Raw genomic sequence first — 17,721 nt, forward strand, 5'->3', positions numbered from 1 at the left:
AAAAGAAAAATGCAGTATTATAGATAGCAACTTGGTTCACCAACAAGAAACTAAACACTGGGAACCACTGATCGAATGGATTGGAGTATCCGACAGGTTTGTTTGGTGTTTTTGATTTGTACATTTTGATGATTTGGACACAATCAGAAAATGGCTGACAACATTGAAATAGGGGGATCTGATGAAGTGGACCACAAAAGACCACGATTGAATGGAATAGATCAGGAGAATAGTCAATAGTTTAATGTGAATAAGTACTGTGAGGGGGCAAAATTGGGAAGGGGGGAGAAACAATACATGAATTTTGCATTCACTACAAAAGTGTAAAGCTGTACATGAGGCAATTGTCATCGATTTCAAATATATATTTCCTTGAGAGAATGACAGGGGCCAGAAAAATCCCAAAGTTGAGCAATAACTTTTTTGTGGCATAGAATAAAGGATACATAAATGATACATTTGTAAAGTGCATGATGCAGATTTGCATGTCTTGTTTTGAACAGTAGATTGAAACCATATAAAGTACACACAGTAGATTCACCAGAATAACTTCCTGGCAGGGACAGCACAGTGGTGCAGCGATAGAGCTGCAGCCTCAGCGCCAGAGATACGGGTTCGATCCTGTCCTTGGATGCTGTCTGTGTGGAGTTTGCATGTTCTCCCTGTGACTGCGTTGTTTTCTTCTGGGTGCTCCGGTTTCCTCCCACATTTTAAGAGACGTGCAGTTTTGTAAGTTAATTTGCCTCTTTAAATTGCCCCTAGTGTGTAGGGAGTGGATGCAAAAGTAGGATAACTAGTGTGAACGGCTGATCAATGGTCGGCTGGCCTTGATGTTCTGAAGGGCCTGATTCAGTGCTGTATCTATAAACTAAACTAATTCATAATAATGTAGACACTCGAAACGTAGGATGACAGAGGAGATCCAGAAGAAGTGTTTTTTAAATGTGGAAGAAATATTTTCTCTGGTTGGAGTGTTGTTGACAAGGGATCATCTACTTAATATTTTCACTGAGGGAGTGATTGGTGGGTGGTAGTAGAAGTCTCAAAACGCTTCATTTTCTTTAATGATTCTAGGATGGAATGCTTGAATATACCTGGCCATTTGTTCATCTTATGCTGGCTCTCAGCAGAACCTATAAATATAGAATCTGGCACAAGAACAGGCCCTTTGGCGCAACAATGATAGTGCTGAACATAGAAACAGAAACATAGAAAATAGGTGCAGGATGAGGCCATTTGGCGTTTTGAGCCAGCACTGCCAGGCACAGGTTACGGATTGGCGGGTAGCTAATGTTGTCCCACTTTTTAAGAAAGAAGGGAGAGAGAAAACGGGACATGGAGAACATGGATAGGTGACATTTCGGGTCAGTACCCTTCTTCAATCCATATCACAGATATGGACTGGTATATTTGCTGATCAATGCAAATGGATTTGAATATTGTGTCAATAGCAGTGACCATTTTCACTTCTGACCATATGAAAGAAGTAACGCTATTAATGAATGATCAGCATGATCACATTGAATGGCGGAGCTGGCTTGACCACTCCTACACCTATTGTCTATTGTCTATTGTCTAAAATCAGAGAATGGATATCCATCATTTAAGAAGAAACATGGACAGGCTGAAAACAAAAGGATGAGATTAGACAGTTGATCTCATAGAAATCTGACAAGATGATGGTTGATGCAACAAAAGTATAATGGATTGGATGGCCTTGATTTATGATTCTAACACTGAGAGAAACTAGTACGATAGAAATCATAGAAGTTGCTGGGCTCATGGTATGAATTACCAATGGCCCAGATTTTTCAGTCAGAGTAACAGAGTGATAATGGCATGTGCATTGTTTCAGAGTAGCAACTTCCTGCAAAGGCATGAAGCTGCCAGAAGTAGTTGAGGCAGGCAAATAACAACTTTTAAAAGACATTTTAACAGGTACGTAGAAAGGAAAGGTGTTGAAAGACATGGGCCAAACACAGGCTAATGGCACATCTTAGACGGAGCATCTTGGTTGGCATGTTGGGTTGAATGGCCTGTTTCTGTGCTGTGTGACTCTGTGGCAGAATTGTGACTGAAGTCAATAATCCAGGTGTTGCTGTTCAAAGTGCATCACTCCATCGTAAATGTTAATATAATAGCGTGGTAACATTTGGCTCAGCATTGAAATCCATTGTTACTGAATGTCCTACATTTACACAGTTGACACAGTAAATTGCATTATGCCCAGGGTAGGGTCATGATGCACTTGGTTAAGGGGATGCCCAGGTTACCTGTCTTATTCACACAACTCGGATAACTGTTTTACCTTATTGTGACATTATTGGCATAAATGCTGTGACATGTTGTGCATAAAATCTAAAAGCTTAAATGTGCAAGGACAAGTCTAACTGATGATTTTAGATGTCCTGCTACAATACAATACCCCCATTAATAATTTTAGTAGCCTGTGCAGTCCCATGATTAGAATGTTAATCAAAATAATTATATATTGCTTTTATTTAGTGAGAACAGAGACTCCAGTCCTTCCTTAATCATTCAAGCCATCAGATTAAGTACTGGTCCACATATAATTTTAGGAACCTGTGTGTGCCCTCTAAATGGTAGCAAATGTAATTGCTGGGGACACTCCTGTCAGTAAGACCTTGCAGCCTATTATGGCTCATTAAAACTTTTCACGTAATGGATGTAACATTCACCTTTGTGGTATAAGCTGTTGAAGAAGGACACTTCTCCATTGAGGACCCATGTAAATTTTGTTCCACTAAAATTAATAACAGAAGGGGGCAAATTTTGTAAGGGTGCAAATTTGAAAATTACTCAAAGGGATTCACTCCAGATGGTGCACTAACCTTCTCCTTTCTTGTTTTTGACCAGGTGTAATTGGGAACAGATTTTTTGATCAAAGGAAGAATGATGTCCATTCAACCAATGATGAGGCATTCATCACTCCTTACACAGATCTTGGAAACAGTTCAGGATGGCCACAACAAATGGACTGGGGGACAATTTCTCCTTTAGTAGTAAATGTCTCAACTACTGTGGGCCTAAACAGTGAAGCCGAGTTGACTGAATTGAATAAAGAACAGTTCAGCACCAAGAACACACAGGTGGACAGTTTCTTGGCCTTTACACAAAGTACACCACTCGGTTTTGATGACAGCAGCAACGACTCATTTCTGCATGCAGAGGGCACAAGTTCAGTTGCTCAGACGACAAGTGAAACATCTTATTCTTCTGAGCCACTTACCAATGTCTCAGTTTTCAATACTTCGTTCCCCATCCTCAAATCCACCAGCATCACAACAGATATTGACACAACATACGAAGCTTCATATTTTAACACCAGCTATGGTAAGATTTTATTTACCTTGTATTCAAGTATCTGTTGTCTTAATTTGCACTTAGCCAAGAACAAACTTCCAATACTTTATAATACTTCTCCGTAGACATTCTATTGGCTTTGATATTCCAAGTTGTGTCCATTCAAAATCCAAAATAGCGTCGTACTCTCCTCTGAATCTGGTTTAGGATATGAAGGAAATACTGCCGTGTCTCAACCAAGAATCTTAAAGAATCACTCAGTCTGTACCACAAAATTAAAATAATTAATTCAATGGTAAACCGCGAGCAGAAATGGAAATAAAATAAAACAGAGGGATTAGGTGGAAAGAGATGGAAAAAAATTAAATTGATTGTGAAGGAAATTTAAATAAATAGGGCATCACTGTTGTAAAAGTTACTTTTAAATGTCAGTGATGTTACGTGGCAATAATCAAAATGCACTCAGATTGCTAACGTTCATTTATATTTGAATATACAAACTTTGATATTTTTTCTGGCTTGTTTGATGGATGGATCTATTGTCCAGGTACTCAGATTTTGCATTCTTCGGTTTATTTCAATACCTAATCTCTTAGTGAGATGCTATTACAGTGTAGCTCTTGGAAGACCAGGAGATTTTAATAACTTCTACAGTTTCTGGGTGTTTCAGTCCGGCTTAGTCTTCACCATTTATGATCACGTAACCTTGGTAGTACATTTCGCTGTGGTGGATGCTTATGTTAACTTTTATGCTGTTGTGTGGCTTGTTGTTTTTTTAGTATGGCTGTATGGTAATTCGAGTTTCACTGTACCTTGATTGGTACACGGGACAATAAACTGACTTTTGAACCTTTGAACCTTTGAACCTTTGAAAACTGTATTAAAGGCTTGCTAATCTTTAGTATGCAAAAAGTTAAGGATAGCGGAGTCAGGGGGTATGGGGAGAAGGCAGGAACGGGGTACTGATTGAGAATGATCAGCCATGATCACATTGAATGGCGGTGCTGGCTCGAAGGGCCGAATGGCCTCCTCCTGCACCTATTGTCTATTGTCATAAGGAGCTGGAGTAACAGCAGGTCAGACAGCATCCCTGGAGAACATGGACAGGTGATATTGCAGCTTGAGGCCTTTCTGCAGTTGTTTATACGAATCTTTGGTATGCTTTATTGCAAATGCATTTTTTGAATACTCTAGTGGTCATAATTGGTAGAATATGAACATCACAGTAGGTAAAAAGGCTAACATATAATCTGACATACTGCAGTCAGCAAAAAGCACAAAAGAAACCCTGCGGGGGAAAAAAAGTTCTGACTGTATCATTCATCTTTAAGAACCTGTTATAGCGGATAACTGTCGGAGCCCAACAATCTGTGGAATGCTTGATCACCACTGTCTAATTTTATAGCATCACAAATTCCAGCTCTGCTCCAAACCAAATATTTACATTTTTTGAAGGATTTTATCAAGATGATATTAATTGCTTTTGCTGGTATCTCTTCTAAATAATATTCCCATAAAAGCATCTTTTCTGACATTGTGGTACCTTAAATTCATTTTATTTTCCTCATTTGGGTGGCGCAGCGGTAAAGTTGTTGCCTCACGAGGCCAGAGACCCGGTTTCTATCCTGACTACAGGTGCTGTTTGTACGGAGTTTGAATGTTCTCCCTGTGACCGTGTGGGTTTTCTCCAGATGTTCCGGTTTCCTTCCACACTTCAAAGACGTAGGTTAATTGGCTTCTGTAGATTGCCTCTAGTGTGTAGGTTAGTGCTAGTGTAGGGGGTGATCGATGTTTGGCACGGGCTCGATGGGCCAACGCGCCTGTTTCCACGCTGTATCTCTAAAGTCTTAGTTTTGTGCTTGGGCTCTGTGTGTGTTTAATCAATTATTCTGTTCCCAAATCAGAGATTTTCATTTTATTGGAGATTATTTGGGTTTGTGAGGACAGTAGAATAGATGGTCTGTTTGAGGTGTGTTTGCCTCTGTTTTTGTTGAAGATGGTAGTAAACTGAAGCTTAACGCAGTTGGTACTTTCAGAATTGTTTTGAACTGCTGCTGTGTCCTAAACACCGGGAGTTCATCATCTTTGTATGAAGGCAAACTTAACACAGTTGCTGCAATTTGGCTGTTCCTGTGATTGAAGGTTTTCCTTCAAATGGACTTTGCTGAAGTATCCAGTGATTTTCAGTGAGAAAATTGTAATTGGAGAGTGAGAATAATATTCCCACCCCTGCAATTCCCCCTCACCAAAACACTCTTACAATCTGGACACAATGCACCAAGGCTAGCGAACATACAAGTTGGGTTTTCATCCAATTTACTTTTTTTCCACTGAACATTGTCTTAAGCACAGAAAAAAACCCGTAAACTCTCCATCATTTCAAAAGAGACATTAAATCCAAAATCCTTGAAAAACTGAGGAGGAGGTTGAAACTGTTTATTACTTCTTGAATCTCTGAAAAATGTAGCCTTTGCACCTGTGGATTGGAATTGAGCCAATGTTTTGTTGTTGTTCAAAATTTTAATGAGACTTGGAGCTGAATTACAGACTCATCAGCCTAATGTTGGCGGCAGGAGCAAGAAAGTTAAATGCCTTCTATGCTTGTTCATTAATTTCTACATTGGTGTTCCTCTGAAGTATGCAGGTCACAAGGAATAGTCAATGTACAAAAGTAAGTCAGTGTTCATTTGAGGATATAATTGAATAGATTAAAGGCATTGAATGTAATGCATTTGGGTTTTACAAGAACACTTGAAATAGCAGTTCACGTTGTGGGACATAAAATTATTTAATATATTGCTGATGAGCTAAATGGATTGAAAACAGAAGGTGCTAATAAGTGGGAAAAGCAGTGGGTGTTGTTCAGGGACTGATCCGTTTAATTTTTGATGCAGTGGTATACATAAACGTGGAAAGGTTGTTCTTGCAACATTTAATGGAATACAGTTAGGTGTTTAAAGGTTGAATCACAAGTGAAATTTACAAGATTGAAATGTCCTAATTGCATACTGAGTTTAAAGAGCTGCAAATGACAATAACGGAGCCAAGTTTAAATTTATGTTAATGGCAGACCCTACTGTTCGCTGAAAATTCAGAGTCAACATTGACCTTCCAGCAAAATGGTTGCCCTAGCATTAAGCGTCAAGGACATTTAATTCTAAATCAAAATAAATTATTTTGCCCTTGTCAATATCACTAATGAGGTCACCTATGCTGTATTCCTATAGTGATTTTTTAGTTGAGAGTCACAGTGTAGAAACAGGCCCTTTGGCCCACTGAGTCTGCACTGACCAGCGATCACCCATGCACTGGTTCTATCCTACACATTAGGGACAATTTACAGAAACCAATTAACCTACAAATCTGCACATCTTTGGAATATTGGGGGGGGGGGGGGGGGGGACCGGAGCACCCACGCGGTATTCTGGACTGACAGCACCTGTCGTGAAGATGGAGCCTGGCTCTCTGGTGCTGTAAGGCAGCAACTTGACTGCTGCACCACTGCACTTGGAATGAGTAGGTTAACCCAGGAATGAGTAGGCTAACCTATGATGAGCGTTTGTCAGCACTGGGCCTGTACTCTCTGGAGTTTAGAAGAATGAGGGGGGGCCTCATTGAAACATACAGAATAATGAAAGGCTTGGAGGAAGTGGATGTGGAGAGGATGTTTCCACTAGTGGGAGAGTCTAGGACTAGAGGTCATAGCCTCAGAATTAAAGGACATTCTTTTGCGAAGGAGATGAGGAGAAATTTCTTTAGTCAGAGAATGGTGAATCTGTGGAATTCTTTGCCGCAGAAGGCTGCAGAGGCTCTCAGTGGATATATTTAAGGCAGAGATAGATAGATTCTTGATTAGTACAGGTGTCAGAAGTTATGAGGTGAAGGCAGAGAATGTGGTTAGGAGGGAGAGATAGATCAGCCATGATTGAATGGCAGAGTAGACCTGATGGGCCGAATGGCCTAATTCTACTCCTATCACTTATGACTGTATGATCATTCTTTTTTTGGGTTCAGAACCTTTCACAAAACTTTTGGTTGGGGTGAATCCAGATCATTATTTCAGTCTCCTGACACTGCCATCAGCACCTGCTGCTCAAGATCCCCATCCCCAAAACTGACCTTCCTCCGATACAGGATGGTCAGCATGATCCCCATCCATGGACTTCCTCTGGACGCCTTTGACAGCTAGCAAAGCCCCAGCCCCTGCTCTGCCTACTGTCCAGGTTCAAATGATTTTTCATGTCTCAGTCGAGTTAAATAGGGATCTAGTGGCTAGTGGAATCAAGAGATATGAGGAGAAGGCAGGCACGGGTTATTGATTGTGGATGATCAGTCATGATCACAATGATAGGCGGTGCTGGCTCGAAGGGTCGAATGGCCTCCTCCTGCACCTATTTTCTATGTTTCTATGTTTCTAATAATTCAGAAGAAATTTAATACCAGTTAAAAATGAAATCATTATTAAAAAGGAAATCACGTTCTAACACTCTGAATAATTAAACCACAAGCAAGTAAAAATAAGTAATTGATATTGCAAATCTTCCATAGCCCATATAGTCCCCATTCAAGTAGATGGCCTTGCTGAATAATCTGAGTACTGTGCCCCCCCCCCCAACCCAGTGTAAATGTTGGAGAATCTTGGCAAACTCCTGCTCTGTTACAGGGATCATATTAGTTAGCAGATTAAATACTTGTACATTTACACAGGATTCCTAAAACATACCAGTATTTGTACTGAGAAATGCCAGTTCCATGTGCAATAATACACATTATTATTAATGTGCAAATCATACGTTACATCGGGGAGTTTACAAATACCCTGTGGGAAGTGAGGTTTTAGGACTTGCTTGCTCATTTGGATGCTGCACCATTTGCTTCATGCTGCCTCCAGCCTCTCTTTTTCTCCAAATATAGTCATACATGGACATTATTATTAAGGTCATTGAAGTTGAACAGGAACATAGCTGACTTTAATTCACTCAAGTAAGTAGTTTTTGTTGTAACAATTGTTAATACAATGTTCATCTCTTGTGTGCTGGGCAGGCAATAATTTAAACAGCTCAAACTCGGATGTGTAAAAAAAACATTAAAAGTATCCTACTTTTCCTTTAGTCTCTTCCTCTTCTCTTTATTTTTTTTCTATACCTGATTTGCCCCCTGTCATTTACCTGGTCTGAGCTATAGAGAGAGGTTGAGTAGGCTGGGACTCTATTCCTTGGAGCGCAGGAGGACAAGGTGTGATCTTATAGAGGATCTTATAAAATCATGAGAGGAATAGATCGGGTAGATGCACAGAGTCTCTTGTCCAGAGTAGGTGAATCGAGGACCAGAGGACATAGGATTAAGGTGAAAAGGAAAAGATGTAATAGGAATCTGAGGGGTACCTATTTCACACAAAGGGTGGTGGGTGTATGGAATGAGCTGCCATAGACAGGTACCTGGATAGGACAGGTTTGGACCGATATGGGTCAAACGCAGGCAGGTGGGACTCGTGTAGCTGGGACATGTTGAACGGTGTGGGCAAGTTGGGCCGAAGGGCCTGATTCCACGCTGTCTGACTCTGACTCTATGAGTCTATGGTTTGAATGGAAAAGCAGTTCTAAATTGATTTTCTTTACAATAATTTCAATGTTAGTATGTATTAAATACTTCTAAAAGACTGAGACATTTAGAAATATTGAAAACCTTTGACATCTTTGAGAGCTGGGGCTGAGAGTTTGTCAGATGCCAATGGCCTCCAGAGGGATTTATTGGGCTGACCTTTTTGATCTTGCAAAGGTTAAATTTGGGGATGGGGGAACATGGATGATCAATCCTTTTACCTCTTTGCTTCCCACCATCCAGGGAGCCGGAAGGTCCTTGCAGATAAAGCAGGATTCAGTTGCGCTTCCTTTAGTCAGGAGTACAGTATTCTGTGCATTCTATGTGACCTCCTCTGCACGAGAGGAACCTAATGCAAACTAGATGGTTGCTTTGAGGAAATCCTGCATTCAGTCTGCAGGGGGCAACCCTGAGCAACCTCTACTCTAATTATCCATCTTTATCTCACTGATTTCTCTGCCTGTAGCTTCTTGAGACCCAATGTAAGCTTGATAATAGCACCTCTTCATCTTCCATCAGACCATGCTGCCATATTCGGGATTCAATATCAAATTGTACAACTTTAGAGAACTCTCTTTTTCTGTCGGTATCAGAACTGTTCAATCATTTTTTCCCTCTCTTTTTAAGCGCAGCATGACACACTGGGCGTGCCCCACATTAAGCACAGCATGACACACTGGGCGTGCCCCACATTTACTTCTCCTCGCAACCTTTGCCCTTCTTTATTTGTTTCTTCAGTCTCTAGTTGCATTCATTTTGAAATATTTAAGTTCCTTTATTCAGATTCTTTCTCTATCTGCCCCTATTCACCAATCAACCAGATGACCTTGTTTATAGCCTCTCCCAAGAAAAACAATAGCATGTTGCCTGTCCATTTCTTCCACATCTGCTGCCACCACCTCTCTGTGACTTAAACTGACCTGGTTTCTTTCTTTTCCCATTGTGACAAGCATCTTGTTGCAAAATGCCTCCTGATCTGCTGGGTGTTTTCTGTTAATACTTAAAGCAAAATTGTTGCCTCTACTGTTCACCATTGAACCTGATGCCTGATTTTTTACCCTTTTCCCCCACTGTATTATTGAGTAGATACTAAAGATTGAGCAAAAGGACACAGAATAGGGGGTAACAAAGATAATTATCCTTACACATTTAAGAAGTATTAAGATGAGCACATGAAATGGTGCAGCGTAGAGGTCTCTTGATCCAGTGCTGGGAAATGCCATTGGTGTAGATGGGAACTAGATGGCTGGCACAGACCTGGTGTGGCAAAGGTTCACTTCCCTGATGTATGACTCTGTGACTCTGACTCGTATCTAATTGCATTGAGACAGGTACATGGATAGGACAGATTTGGAGCCATATTTTAGAATTTCTCTACCCTGCTTGGCCCAGAATAACAACAGTTATGATTCCAAAGTCTCATTTTGGAAGGAGGATGAACACTGGAAAAATCCACTTCTTCAACTTTTGGTCCCAAACACCACATCCATCTTGATTGAGGCTGTGAATTAATTATGTCCTGCCTCTTGGGGCAGATTTGCCTCATATAAATCCCTGACCACCTGTTTTAACGTGAGAGAAATGTGTTATGGCGAGAAGGCAGGAGAATGGGGTTAAGAGGGGAGGATAGATCAACCATGATTGAATGGCGGAGTAGACTTGATGGACCGAATGGCCTAATTCTGCTCCTATCACACATGAACTTATGAACTAGTAGTGGAGTCTCTCAGCAGGAAATCTAGCTGAAACCCAGGGAATGGATTTGGATTGCAGCAGAATTTGGGAAGTCAATGGAAATTCTGCTCATTGCCACCCTGCCATGAACAGTGACATTTAATCCAGCTGACTTCTAGATCAAATCATGAGTAACTGGCAAGAAATAATATTCATCCTTTTATTAATCACCTCACAATTATATATTATTCATACCAGGGTTCCTTTTCCTATATTGGCTCGCATTAGATTTTTTTCACCCCATATTTGTCCATCCTATGGTGTTTCTCCCTATTCTCTCTCTGCAATGGGTGGGTAATTAAAATTAAACTAGGTTGTGCAGAATTCCTGATGGTGTATTTATAGTAAATGTTCAAAATAAATACATTTCTTATTTCATGTTATGTTCCTTTACATGAGGTTGAGAGCTTGCAACAATCTTGATGGAATAGTTGACACAAAGAAACCCTTCCTTTTCCATTTGATAACCCTTTCTGCACAATCTCATTGTTCATGTACCCCAAGGGACATCTTATCGTCTAAACAATAAAGCAGCTCCTCCCCCAGTTACGGCAGGCTTCCACTCCTGAAAATTGTTTAAAACCCAAACAGTTCGCGAGTTGGAAATGCCGCCCAGCAGTATATCTAAATTAACACATAGGTCAACAAAGGGCATTGTGTAGTTAAACAAGATGTTAAACCAAACCAGAAGTTAAACCAAACCAGAAGTTAAGTTAAACCAGAAGTTAAGTTAAACCAGAAGTTAAACCAAACCAGAAGTTAAACCAAACCAGAAGTTAAGTTAAACCAGAAATGAAGTTAAACCAGAAGTTAAACCAAACCAGAAGTTAAGTTAAACCAGAAGTGAAGTTAAACCAAACCAGAAGTTAAACCAAACCAGAAGTTAAACCAAACCAGAAGTTAAGTTAAACCAGAAGTGAAGTTAAACCAAACCAGAAGTTAAATCAAAACCAGAAGTTAAGTTAAACCAGAGCAAACCAAATTCAGTGTCATTTCTCTGGACAGATACAAATTATGTGATTTGAACAAATTCTGATGATTTCAACTACACCAGCCATGTACAGGTATATATTACGGCTGCTTCTCCTTGTTTAATCCATTTGACTTATTGTTTTTTGTTGGCTCATCTTTTCCTTGCACTTTTGTGTCATTTTGTGGATGTGTGATGAGTGTGCAAATTATTTAGCACATATATTCAGATGAATTACCATTGGAATTTGTAAAAATAGTAAAAAATAGTGTAAAAATAATGGGCTTACATTTGTTTTCCCAATGCTATATGTTAGAAATTTTAAATGTGTTTTAAACGTATATCTAGGGAGTGCAGGGTTGTGACATGGAATTTACTATTGTCTACTTCTAATTAGATCTTGTTAAAATTTTGCTGAAATTAGTTTAACCACTCGCTCAATGTTTTAGAAATTTGCAAGGCAATGATTTAATTTGTCAAATTCCCAGGAAACACAAGAAATCGGGGAAGATATCAGTTTTGTTATTCAATAAAATTGGTTCTAAACTCCCCATGTAACTTCATTCCTTTAAGATTTAAAAATATGTTAAATTCGGTCTTGTTTTCAATCATTGGCTTTTTGTTCTTCCACACACTCTAGAGCAGAGAAATTCAATGATCCACAAATCCTCTGAGTGTATAGGTTACCTCTTGTCTGAGCCACAAATGACCAACTTCTCAATCTAATTCTATGAACACTATTTCTTGGGAAAATGGTCTTTCAACATGTAATCTGTCAAGGTCGCTAAATTTCAATAAGATCATCCTTCAATTTAAACCCCAGACCTATTCTAGACCTATTCTAGACCTATTCTATTTCATCTCTTTTCATCGGAAAGTCCTCTCATCCCTGTAATTTTCCACACCCTCGAAACCAAATATATCTTGCCAATGCTGGAATCTTGAGCAAACTACAGTGCTGGAGGAACTCATCGGGTCAGGCAGCATCTGTGGAGGGAATGGATATGTGACATTTTGGGTTGGAATCCTTCTTCAGACTCAGGCAGATATATCCTTCCTTAGGCAAGAAGTCCATTGGTCTATACAACTTTTCAAATGCAGTCTCACTAAACAAAATACTAGAGGACTAGAGGGTCTGAGCTATAGGGAGAGTTTGAGTAGGCTGGGACTCTATTCCTTGGAGCACAAGAGGATAAGGGGAGATCTTGGAGGTGTTTAAAATCATGAGAGGATTAGATTGGGTAGATACACAGAGTCTCCTGCCCAGAGTAGGTAAATCAAGGACCAGAGAACATAGGTTTAAGGTGAAGGGGAAAAGATTTAAGAGGAATCTGACGGGTACCATTTTCACACAAAGGGTGTATGGAACAAGCTGCCAGAGGAGGTAGTTGAGGCAGGGACTATCCCAACATTTAAGAAACAGTTAGACAGGTACATGGATGGACAGGTTTGGAGGGATAGGGACCAAACACGGCCAGGTGGGACTAGTATCGCAAGGGACATGTTGGCTGGTGTCTGTTTTCACACTGTATCATTCAATGACTCTAATCCTTAATCTGGGCTGTGGGTGGGGCTTATCTCATAGGGAGTGTTTATAATTGAGTGGGTACTGTAGGGTCTGGGAGTAAATGCTCATGTTCCTCTGTCCCCATCTGCTGACAATGCCAGATCACCACCCCTGGGAAACATTTGCTGGACTTTGTAAAACGTGTAGCTGGTTAAATTGGAAATACTCAATTTTGTTAATCTGGTAGCCAAGATGGTGATTTGAACTGTTTTTCTTTCTTGGTGTTATTTCTCCCTAATTTAAACCCAGTTGATTGCAAATGTTCCTGGGTATTGAAATTCTGCTTGAAGTATTGGTTTGATTTCTAAATTATTTTCTCATTGCCCATTTTAATTTCTAAAACTTCTATGTTCAAGACATGGTGAACTCTGATTCTTTTTATACTTGGGAGCAGCTGGTTCTATTTCTTTGTTTAGTTTTTAAAGTGCCTGCTTGAGATATGTTATATAAATGTATTTTTTGAATTTTAGGAACAATGCCTTTGAAAGGAAACTTTTTAAAACTTTAAGCTTCCAAATCTTCTCTGCTTGCTTAGTTTTCCGTATTCAACTTAAAAAAAAACACAATGTTATGCATTTGTCTTATCTCCCAATCTTCCAAAAGTGAGATCTCGTCCTTAAATGTGATGGCTCCAGCTGCTACTTTTTAAAAGAATGTTGAAAATTGATGGATATAGATCATGTGCAGGCAGATGAGTTTAGTTTATCTTCACATTATGTTCAGCACAGATATTGTGGACTATGTTCTTCTGCTGTACTGTTCTATATTCTGTGTTCTAATGTTCATTTTGTTTGCCTATTCCACTACAGGTGCTTGTAGCAATGCAAGCCACAGTCTATGTGAAATGCTGCCCTATAAACAGACCACTTCAGTGTCCTATCTCTCAAATTTCAACATCACAGACGTGGAAATGCTTATCCGTTTCTTCAATCAGCTTAAACAGATGCGTTGTTATAAGCATATCATGCACTTTGGGTGCAGCATTGCCTTTCCAGAGTGTATCGACAGCATCGAGAGGTAAGTGCCGAGAAAGGCTATTGGCCTTTGATTTGTGTAGGGAGGGTGCCTTCGAGGGCTGGTATGGACCAGGGTGAGTGGTGTAACTGCTCGACACTGATGAATGGGGCTCAGGACTGCCCCTTGAGTGGTATGATGGGGGTGTGACATTGTTGGAGACTCCTCTTCCATATGTTGACAGAAGATCCCAATCCTGTGGTCTCACTTATCATTCCCACAAGGGTAGGTTTTAAGCTGCTGTTCAGACCAAAGGCAAAGTGGTAAAATGTATGAAAATCTTTGAATATCATAATGTCTCGTGTCTTACATTTTTATTAACGCTAATTAATTTGAGTTATTTCTTTCAAATGCAGACTAGTTTGTGTTTGGTAATTTCATTTTCCTGTACATTTTCACTTCAGTGTCTCGAATACTTCCATTAGTTTCACAATTGTCAAAACAATCTCTCTGCCTTCTTCCCTTCCTTGATAATGTTAAATTTTGAGTCGAACATTTTTAAGTTCTTCAGTTAGTCTGTATCATTGTAAGTGTTCAAAATTGTGCACAACTTGGCAAGTGTTACCTAGAGTACGAGGCTGTTTTTTGAATTGTAAAATGTGTATCTAATTGAAATGTGTTCCAGTTTTTGGGTAACTTGCTAACCATGGTTTCAGTTGAATCATTTGATTTTCCACCCTTGCTCCTTTGTATTCTAGTGATGTAATTTTAGACGAAAGTGAAACACAAAGTGCTGGAGTAGTTCAGCGAGTCAGGAAGTATCTCTGGAGAAAAAGATGGGTGCCATTTTGGGTTGGGACCCTTCTTACAATTTTAGTGTGTCTGGGCTCTGCCACTGGAGCCCCTGGGCTGAGAGATCTGCCACTGATCCAATGGTGTGTCAAACTGAGGCAGGTACTGCAGTTCCCTTTGAAATGAGTGGGGAAAACATGAGTAATTCATTTGATTCAGTTTAGGTTGGTTTAGAGATACAGGCCCTTTGGCCCACCAAGTCCGCACTGACTAGCAATCCCTGAGTATAGGAGCAAAGAGGTCCTGACTACGGATAGTGCTAGTGAGGGGGTATGGGGAGAAGGCAGGAACGGGGTACTGATTGAGAGTGATCAGCCATGATCGCATTGAATGGCGGTGCTGGCTCGAAGGGCTGAATGGCCTACTCCTGCACCTATTGTCTATTGTCTATTGTCTACACTAGCACTATCCTACACACTAGTGACAATTTACAATTTTTACCAAAGCCAAATAACCGACAAACCTGTTCATCTTTGGAGTGTGGGAGGAAACCAGAGCACATGGAGAAAACCCACGGTCATGGGCAGAACGTACAAACTCTGGACAGACAGTACCCGTAGTCAGGATTGACCCCGGATCTCTGGCGCTGTATGGCAGCAACTCTACCACTGTGCCACTCTGCCACCACTGGGAGAACGTACAAACGTAGTTAAATAAATTTTAATATTTTAATTGTTTTGTGTATGTATTTGTATTTCTCCTAATAGTTTTTAAAATAATTATTTTATTTTTTTAACAGGTCTTAAAATAGCGCAAGGCTAGTTAAGTGTTTGTGAAATGTCAACAGGCAATTGACACCTGCGTGCACACATTGTGATTTGTGAAACTGCAGAGTGGTCCTTGGTGATTATGACTTGCCACTGGGATGAACATATTGGCAAATGCAGTGATGTCAGTCAGAGTAAAGAGCCTGCTTGGCCTGGCATGGTTCTTACATATGGACATACGAATTCGGAGCAATTCAGCCTCTTCCACCATTTAACTAGTTCATGGCTACTTTAATTGTAAACTCAACTCTGCATTCCTGTCTATTGAGAGAGATCTTTTCACTCCCTTGCGATTTCTGCCTTAAAAACACTTTAAAAAAATCTATTTCCACAGCCTTTCCACAGAAACGTTCTTCCTCAATAATCAAAATGTTTATTTGTCATGTGCATTGGATCTGAATGAGAACAATTAAATTCTTACTTGCTGCAGCTACATAGACACATTAGCAGTAACAGCTTGGAAGTACAAGATAAATAAGTTATTATCAGTTAAAGGGCGGCAAGGTGGCGCAGCGGTAGAGTTGCTGCCTTACAGCGAATGCAGCGCCGGAGACTCAGGTTCGATCCTGTCTACGGGCGCCGTCTGTACAGAGTTTGTACGTTCTCCCCGTGACCTGCGTGGGTTTTCTCCGAGATCTTCGGTTTCCTCCCTCACTCCAAAGACGTACAGGTATGTAGGTTAATTGACTGGGTAAATGTAAAAATTGTCCCTATTGTGTGTAGGATAGTGTTAATGTGCGGGGATTGCTGGGCGGAGCGGACTCGGTGGGCCGAAGGGCCTGTTTCCGCGCTGTATCTCTAAATCTGTATCTCTAAATCTAAAGACCATAGTGGTGCAAAAATCAAAGAACTTAGTTAGAGCAACCAACGTGGTACAAAGTCCATAGTAAATCAGTGTTAAGGTAGTCTTGTGGTTAAGATTGTGCATGCTGGTTCAAGAACCTGATGGTTGACAGCAGGAAGCTGCCCTTGAATCTGGAAATAATGATTCTCAGGCTCCTGTACCACCACCCACCACCACATGGTAGCAGTATGATGAGAAGGTGGCCAGGGGTATTGAGTATAGAAGTTGGGAGGTCATGTTGCATTTGTATAAGACGTTGGTGAGGCCACATTTAGATTATTGTGTTCAGTTCTGGGCACCATGTTATAGGAAAGATATTGCCAAGCTGGAAAGAGTACAGAGAGGATTATGAGGATGTTGCCAGGACTAGTGGGTCTGAGCTATAGGGAGAAGTTGAGTAAGCTGGGACTCTATTCCTTGGAGCGCAGGAGGATGAGGGGTAATCTTATAGAGGTGTATAAAATCACGAGAGGAATAGATTAGGTAGATGTACAAAGTCTCTTGCCCAGAGTAGGTGAATTGAGGAACAGAGGACATAGTTTTATGGTGAAGTGGAAAAGATTTAACAGGAATCTGAGGGGTAACTTTTTCACACAATTGGTGGTGGGTGTACGGAACAAGCTGCCAGATGAGGTAGTTGAGGCAGTGACTATCCCAACGTTTAAGAAAAAGTTAGACAGATATATGGATAGGACAGGTTTGGAGGTATATTTACCAAAAGCAGTTAGGTGGGACTAGTGTAGCTGGGACATGTTGGCTGGTGTGGGCAAGATGGACCGAAGAGCCTGTTTCCACACTATATCACTCTTTGACTCTATGAATGTGGGTCTTTGATAACAGCTGCATCTTGAGGCAGCTCCATGTAGATCCCTTCGATGGTGGGGAAGTCAGTACCTGTGATAGACCAAACAATGTTCACCACTTTCCACAGCCTTCTTTGTGCCTAAGAGTTCGGATTACCAATCCAGTCCATGGTGAAACTGCTATCGACTGTACACCTGACGAAGTTCAATAGAGTTTTCGGCTACATGCTGCATTTTCTCAGACTGTGTGGAAGTCGAGGTGCTGGAGAGATATTTTGGTGCGGTGGAGTCAATGTGCTTGGCCC

At 40.6% G+C, this 17,721-nt stretch overlaps 1 protein-coding gene across 3 annotated transcripts in view; it reads left to right on the plus strand.

Moving 5' to 3' along the window:
- The window catches only part of corin (corin, serine peptidase), a 118,726-nt gene that overhangs the window by 17,120 nt on the left and 83,885 nt on the right, over positions 1–17,721 (plus strand). For all 3 annotated transcript variants that reach the window (XM_078398875.1, XM_078398867.1, XM_078398858.1), the window contains exons 3-4: positions 2,878–3,354; positions 14,006–14,213. In XM_078398875.1, the coding sequence (XP_078255001.1) occupies positions 2,878–3,354; positions 14,006–14,213 (685 nt within the window). The remainder of the gene's footprint in view (positions 1–2,877; positions 3,355–14,005; positions 14,214–17,721) is intronic.

The sequence above is a fragment of the Rhinoraja longicauda genome, chromosome 1 (assembly GCF_053455715.1).
Source record: "Rhinoraja longicauda isolate Sanriku21f chromosome 1, sRhiLon1.1, whole genome shotgun sequence".
Taxonomy (NCBI): Eukaryota; Metazoa; Chordata; class Chondrichthyes; order Rajiformes; family Arhynchobatidae; genus Rhinoraja; species Rhinoraja longicauda.